We start from the raw sequence: 7,681 nt of genomic DNA, 5'->3' as shown, positions 1-7,681 counted from the left end.
AGATTTTTTTTTAAACTATAGAGATCATCCTCACTAAAAATCAGCCTATTCCAAAACTTCTAACCCATGTAGGACAAAACATGTTGGGCAAATTGTTGGGTACCAAACAGGACCATATATATATATATATGGGAAATGTTCAGCACCAAACATTTTGGCAAAACATGGGTTAGAAGTTTTGGAATGGGCTGATTTTTGATGAGGATGATCTTTACGGTGAGGAGATCATAGATCATCATCACCAAAAATCAGTTCATTCCAAAACTTCTAACCACATCAAAAATGATTTACAAAAAATGGATGATCCACGATTTTTCAACTTGTAAACATAGGGTTAGAAATTTCGAGATGGGCTGATTTTTGGCAAGGAGGATCTTCTAACAATAGAGATCATCCTCACCAAAAATCAGCCAATTCCAAAACTTCTAACTCATGTAAGACAAAACACATTAGACAAAACGTAAGGCAAAAAGTACGGTGCCCAACATTTCCATATATATATATATATATATAGGGTCCCGTTCAATGGCTAACTTTTTGGCAAAACATTTTTCAAAACATGAGTTAGAAGTTTTGGAATGGGCTGATTTTTGGTGAGGATGATCTCTATGGTGAGGAGATCATCATCACAAAAAATCAGCCCATTCCAAAACTTCTAACCCCATCACAAATAGTTTACAAGAAATGGACGGTCCATGATTTTTCAACTTGTAAACATGGGTTAGAAGTTTTGGAATGGGCTAATTTTTGGTGATGATGATCTCCTCACTATAGAGATCATCCTCACCAAAAATCAGCCCATTCCAAAACTTCTAACTCATGTTTTGAAAAATGTTTTGCCAAAAAGTTAGCCATTGAACGCTACCCATATATATATATATAGGGTCAGGTTCAAATGACAACCATTTCAACACACATATAGACAACGTGTTTTGTCTTATATGGGCAAAAATGTTTGGAATGGGCTGATTTTTTGTGAGGATGATCTCTGTGGTGAGGAGATCATCCTTGCCAAAAATCAGCTCATTATGAAACTTCTAGACCGTCCAATTTTTGTTGAAAAATTATAGACCGTCCAATTTTTGTAAATCAATTTTGATGGGGTTACAAGTTTTGGAATGGGATGATTTTTTGCCAGGATGATCCCCTCATCACAGAGATCATCCTCACAAAAAATCAGCCCATTCCAAACATTTTTGCCCATATAAGACAAACACGTTGTCTATATGTGTGTCGCAGGAACCCGACCCATATATATATATATATATATATATATATATATATATATATATATATAGAGAGAGAGAGAGAGAGAGAGAGAGAGAGAGAGAGAGAGAGAGAGAGAGAGAGTTCGGCATCCCTAAAGTTTGCCAAGTTTGGTGCCAAACATTTTTTTGTAAATCACTTTTGATGGGGTTAGAAGTTTTGGAATAGGTTGATTTTTTGTGAGGATGATCTCTACGGTGAAGAGATCATCCTCACAAAAAATGAGCTCATTTTGAAATTTCTAACCCTAGTTTACAAGTTGAAGAATCGCGGACCGTCTAATTTTTGTAAATCACTTTTGATGGGGTTAGAAGTTTTGGAATAGGCTGATTTTTGGTGAGGATGATCTCCTCATCATAGAGATCATCCTCACAAAAAATCAGCTCATTTCAAAGCTTCTAACCTATATTTTGAAAAATGTTTGGCACCAAACTTTAGGGCTGCTGAACCATTCCCATATAGAGAGTGGTTCGGCAGCCCTAAAGTTTGCCAAGTTTGGTGTCAAACATTTTTTGTAAATCACTTTTGATGGGGTTAGAAGTTTTGGAATATGCTGATTTTGAAACTTCTAACCTTAGTTTACAAGTTGAAGAATCGCGGATCGTCTAATTTTTGTAAATCACTTTTGATGGGGTTAGAAGTTTTGGAATAGGCTGATTTTTGGTGAGGATGATCTCCTCATCATAGAGATCATCATCACAAAAAATCAGCTCATTCCAAAGCTTCTAACCCATATTTTGAAAAATGTTTGGCACCAAACTTTAGGGTTGCCGAATCGTCCCCATTAAGAGAGCGGTTCGGCAGCCCTAAAGTTTGCCAAGTTTGGAGCCAAACATTTTTTGTAACTCACTTTTGATGGGGTTAGAAGTTTTGGAATAAGCTGATTTTTTGTGAGGATGATCTCTACGGTGAAGAGATCATCATCATAAAAAATCAGCCTATTCCAAAACTTCTAACTCATGTTTTGAAAAATGTTTTGTCAAAAAGTTGGCCCTTTTATATGAAGTCATTTAGTAGCCTCCTTTTACGATAAGACGGTTTATTGGTAGGACCACTTGTTGAATCATTAAAGGGTGCCCTAATTGGCTGTAAATGAGTGAAAGAAAGTTTGTTTTTTGTATGTCACATCACATATGATGGTCCATAAATATAGACTACAATGATTTTATGTGGATGAATAAGGCTTGGAGAAACGTACAACAAAAGACAAATATATATACATATAGATATACAATGATTTTATGTGGATGAATAAGGTTTGGAGAAACGTACAGGAAAAGACAAATATATATACATATAGATATACAATGATTTTATGTGGATGAATAAGGCTTCAAAAAACGTACAACAAAAGACGAATACATATACATAGAGATATACAATGATTTTTATGTGGATGAATAAGGTTTGGAGAATTGTACAGCAAAAGACAAATATATATATATATATATATATATATATATATATATATATATATATCTCTGTGTGTGTGTGTGTGTGTGTGTATGGAACGGATCAAGGGACATGTGAAAAAACATATGTTAAAATAATGTAACATTAATAAAATTTCAAAATATGGGTTAAAAGTTTTGGATTGAGCTGATTTTTTGTGAGGATGATCTCTATGATGGAAAGATCATCCGAAAAAAAATTAGTCCAATCTGAAACTTCTAACCCCATTAAAAGTGATTTACAATGTGAACTGTCATTTTTTTATTAATTTTTGTCAATAATTTATAAATCACTTTTGATGGATTTAGAAGTTTCAAATTGAACTGATTTTTTGTGATGATGATCTTCTCATCATAGTGACCATCCTCGCAAAATATCAGCTCAATCCAAAACTTTTAACCCATATTTTGAAAAACCATTGTTTTTACATATATTTTTACATATGTCCCATGAACTGCCCCATATATATATATATATTGTGCCTATGAGGACACTTTTTATATGTTTCAAGAGCAACAAAAGACAAATATTTCTTTCATCCCATGATTCAGAAGAAATGGAAGGTGCATAATAAGCTTTCTCACGTGAGTGAGTCATGATCATCTCTTGCACAATGTTCTCTTATTGTACTTCTCACGTTACTATTCAATAGGTGCATCGAGGAGAGCTTGAGTGTCCTACCTTAAACACCCCACCGTTAGTGTCAGCAAACACAAAGCTGCAATGTACTCACGATGGCATGATTCATCTCACACAACTTAATTAGGCAATATCATACAATGGCACATCATCTCCCAGCCCAAGCATTGTTTCAAGTTAAAATATGTGCCAACAATACTAATATGTGCATGACTCTCAAGTTACATAGGAATGCTCATAGAGTGGACAAAATATGTTGGCCATCCATGGGGAGAGGTACACAACAAAATTTTATGCAATTCCAATAAAGATAACATCAAAATTTGAGACCAAAACCATACTTGTTATATATTTACAGAACTGCCCATCCATATACATAGATGAGTGCTTGACATGATTGATTGGAAATTTTTGAGGAACAAATTGAGAGGGTTAAGGTATAGAATGACAAGTTCATAATGGTAAGGCTTGTGGAGTGTTGATACACTGAGCCTGCTTTCATCTTTGCTGACGAGTAACCCTTGCTTGTCTAACCCAAAAAAAAATCAAATTTATTAAATAAAATATGGAAAAAAATAAAAATTCTAGATACATAGTAGTACTGATCTCTTATTTTCACTGTTTCTTCCCATAGACCCACATAAAGATACAGTCATCAGACACCATTGAAGTCATAATCAAGAGAGAGCGCGCTGGGACTGGGGAACCATTTGAAGGAAGTTAATGGATCTTGCTTTGGCCAGCAGGACTGAGATTATTTAGATATCATGTGGATTCACAAGTGCATATATGCAAGTAAAAGTTCATCGAACGGCTAAGCTCTTACGAGACAGTCCGCACCATCTAGAGTAGCAAGCTTGGAGGTTGGGCCAATCAGAAGAAGGGCATGAAGTGAAGTGGTGGAGCCACAAAGCCAGCACCTTCTCTTGTTGGTCCTCTTGCCTCAGCATCTCTATAATAGACTCTAGTACCCTCTCTACTTCCATTTTCTCAATGCTACTCAGCACCGGTGCATCACTGCCATTGCTTGCTTGACACAGAAATGGCAACCAACCCATCAACAACTCCATCGTCCTTTGTCTTTGTATCTCTCTCTTGTTTTCCTCATCTTCTCCTCCTCTTCTTTCATCCCCACCCATGTCTTTGGCCTGCTTGATTAAGAATGCTAGAAGAAGAGAAGATAAAAAACATTCACTCTAAGTTAGATTAGATGTTCATATTAAAATAACAGAATGTATTAGAACTTAGAGAGCTATTTATAAACACAAGTAGTCAAAATTCTTCTCCTAAGAGGAAATATTGTTTCAATTTTTGAAGAAACATGTTTTGGTACGGAATTGGAACCAAATCTATCTGTATGTAATAGGTTTCAGTTATGAGTCTTCGGGTATCTGAATTGACTTATACATATGGTACCAAGGAAGTCAAGTTTCTTCTTGGAGGAAGAAAAATATCCCAATTTCGAATCTACATATTTTGGTATCAGAACCGTTGTACATAATAAATTCTTGTTTCTAGATACATTGATACCAGAACCAAGACCAAACCCAATCACACATTTAGGCATTAGTCAATTGAATTTCCGAAGTTCACATAATGAGGCTATCACTACAGTGGTTGCTTTATCGTAAGAAGTTGACAGTAATAAACAGGGCCATATCCCATTCACAAGTAGAGTTAGACCGAAGGTACTCAGTGTTAGGATAGGACTGTGAATGGATGAAACAGGATTTTTTGCATGGGAGCTCGATATTTTGGAGTCGAAGGTGCCAGCTTGCTAAGTAGGTTAAACTCTGAGTGTTGATACCACAACCTGGGTTCAGAACCTGCCTTCATTTAATAATTACTGACTACTAATTGCACTTCCCTAAGAAAATATAATAATCATTTGGGAGTGGATTCCAACCTTTCCATGAAATTTAAGGAAGGATCAACTCTCAAAGTGACAGATCTTGGTATGGGAGACGGAAATGACATCCCATTCCAATAGCTCCTACAGTTAGACCAAGCATTTTAAAAGAATAAACGTATCCATTCAAAATGCACCTTTTGAAAGAAAGCTGCTTAGTGATTAATCCTTGTGGGAGAAGAGAAAAATCACACCCGAACCAAAGTATTTATGTCTGAGCTCAATTCCATCGGCTCTCGAGGCTAAGGTAGTATAGTTGACCCATATGCCAAGAGGGAGACCAATAGAAAGACAGTCTCGTCCCAAAAATTGGACTTGCTAATAAGTGGCATAAACATCACACTGATGGGGGTGATAGATTAAATCAAGTGCATCACAGATGTGTTTATAGACAACAACATCACCCTAATGTAGAGTTATTAACCTGCAGAGGTGGTTAACCTACCCAAGACGTACGTCCTAATGCACTGATGAGCGACTACTCACTTTGGCATCAAGTGATTGGTCTTGGTATGGATGTAAGTATTTTGAATGATATAAAAGATGAACTCATTTAAAGGCAAAAATGCATAATTTTCTCTAATTAAAATTTTTATTCTCTTAAATTTTTTACTGATTTGATCTTGGGAAAACAATTAAAACAAAAAATAGAATTTTAAAGTATGGAGACACATGACCAATATTTTGTACTCATGAGCATAATATGTTAGGAACTTAAACCAATGCATCAAAAGGCCTAAACTTGTTGGAATGCGGCAAATCGCTTAACCTAACATCAAAATATGTCTCGCAAGGCCAAACAACAAATTAAAATTAGCTTTTATGGAATAATATAGGTCATTTAGGAACATGGTTCTGAATTTGATAATGATTTTAGGATTCCACTATCCATGTTCCCAACCACCATTCGTGAATGCCTTAGATTTCGATGTGAATGCGTTAGCTTTCCTGACATCAAAACCTACCTATTCGTCTTATTCATATAAGAGTACGACAATAGGAGAAATATTTTATGTGAACTTACTTATATTTGGAGTTTTGTTTATCCACTACAAAATGCCACGTGGTACACTTTTTTTTTTTGTTTTGTGGTCTGGATTGTAACAGCTGTTGCAAATCAACAACCGAGTTTACCAATCAAGTGGGTCAGATATTAAGGCCCAGAAAAGAGAAAAAAAAAAAAGGCTTATTGCGTGGCATTCTGTGATTGGTTCTTAGATCGAAATATGAAAAAAGAACACACCAATAATTAGTTCCTAAAAGAATAATGATTTTCCATCAAGAAAGTCTTCACACGGTCAATATCGGCAGACGTGTTACGGATACGGAACCATAGATCTGTCTCCTCGGGATACAGGTATGCAAATTCCCATGAAATATTGTATATGTGTATCCCGAGGAAACATATCTATGACAACATGTGATTCATGGTAACAAAAGTACAATTGTACAAATCAATACCTGAAATCTTAACGAGGAAACCTTGAAGCCGCGGGTCAGCTGAAAGAGCGAGCCAAGCCAAATTCGAAGCCGACCCCCACATCCAAACTGCTTCTTCAGCATTCCCACAAGCCGAAAGCTTCTGAGCCAACCAAAGTAGCTCAGCCGCAAGCTTATCAGCCGTCAACCACACCGGTCTACTCACCTCCTCCACCTTCGACCCACCCAACCGGAGCATCTGTCCGCCTCTAAAAGACCGTACCGTTCTCGAAACCCGACCCAACCAATGATCCAACGGTACTGATCCACCAGGCGATTGGTTGATCCGGTCTCGCTCCTGACCCAACATGGCTGATTCAAGCTGCCTAAGAGTTTTTGCAAAAGCCGCCGACAGAGCCGTACGATTAACCTCTGTGAGAGAGTCACAAGCTTCAATTAGGTTCTCATCAATCAATTTCTCCGCTAAAGATCGAACGGTTTCGTACTTGCGAGAACTAACAGGAATCTCGTTCATGATGGAGAGGATCTGAGAAAGTGCTCGAGCGATACTGGAATCTCCCTCGATTGGTGGTGATGGTGACTGTGATGGTGGGACCTCTCTATTTCCATTAACGTGATGTTTGATTGGTGAATCCAACGGTGGTGATGGGATTAGGGAAGCGAAGAGAGAGGGAAGGAAACGAAGGAAGAAGAGGAGAGAAGAGAGAGAGAAGGAGAGAAGAGAGTGGAGAATTTGAAGGAGTTTGTATTTCTCTGCTAAATTTAGAAGAGATTTATCAGCAGAGATGAATATAGAGGAGATTAGTTTGGGGAAAAGTAAAGGAGTCATAGAGGTTCCTAGGATTTCTATCAAGTATTTTTTTCGTGATTTGTATTTCTGTTTCTTCATCTCTTTGTTTCTAGTTCTTATTTTTTTCAACTCTTTAAAACTAGAAGAGTCTCGGTGTTGGGTAACTTAACCATTAACCAACAGCT

At 36.9% G+C, this 7,681-nt stretch overlaps 1 protein-coding gene across 1 annotated transcript; it reads right to left on the bottom strand.

Annotated features, from left to right (window-relative positions):
* Positions 1-3,444: 3,444 nt before the first annotated feature.
* On the bottom strand, positions 3,445-7,681 carry LOC147406815 (1,8-cineole synthase). The gene is made up of 2 exons (XM_086435050.1): positions 6,728-7,681; positions 3,445-4,522 (listed from the first exon to the last, which is right to left on the bottom strand). The coding sequence occupies exons 1-2, from the start codon at positions 7,593-7,595 to the stop codon at positions 4,161-4,163; spliced, it is 1,230 nt and encodes a 409-aa protein (XP_086291176.1). The 5' UTR covers positions 7,596-7,681; the 3' UTR covers positions 3,445-4,160.

This window comes from Akebia trifoliata, chromosome 3 (genome assembly GCF_017979445.1).
Source record: "Akebia trifoliata isolate Shusen 1 chromosome 3, ASM1797944v1, whole genome shotgun sequence".
Lineage (NCBI taxonomy): Eukaryota > Viridiplantae > Streptophyta > Magnoliopsida > Ranunculales > Lardizabalaceae > Akebia > Akebia trifoliata.
The sequence above is the reverse complement of the archived record's forward strand: the minus strand, read 5'-3'. Positions and strand labels throughout refer to the sequence as shown.

What these genes read in the sequence shown, in the direction of transcription:
- LOC147406815 (XM_086435050.1), bottom strand. Translation starts at nt 7,595, where the DNA reads ATGAAGAAACAGAAATACAAATCACGAAAAAAATACTTGATAGAAATC. An exon ending in TTTCCTCGTTAAGATTTCAG is followed by an intron (nt 4,523 to 6,727) that starts GTATTGATTTGT and finishes CTCTTCTTCTAG; the next exon opens with CATTCTTAATCAAGCAGGCC.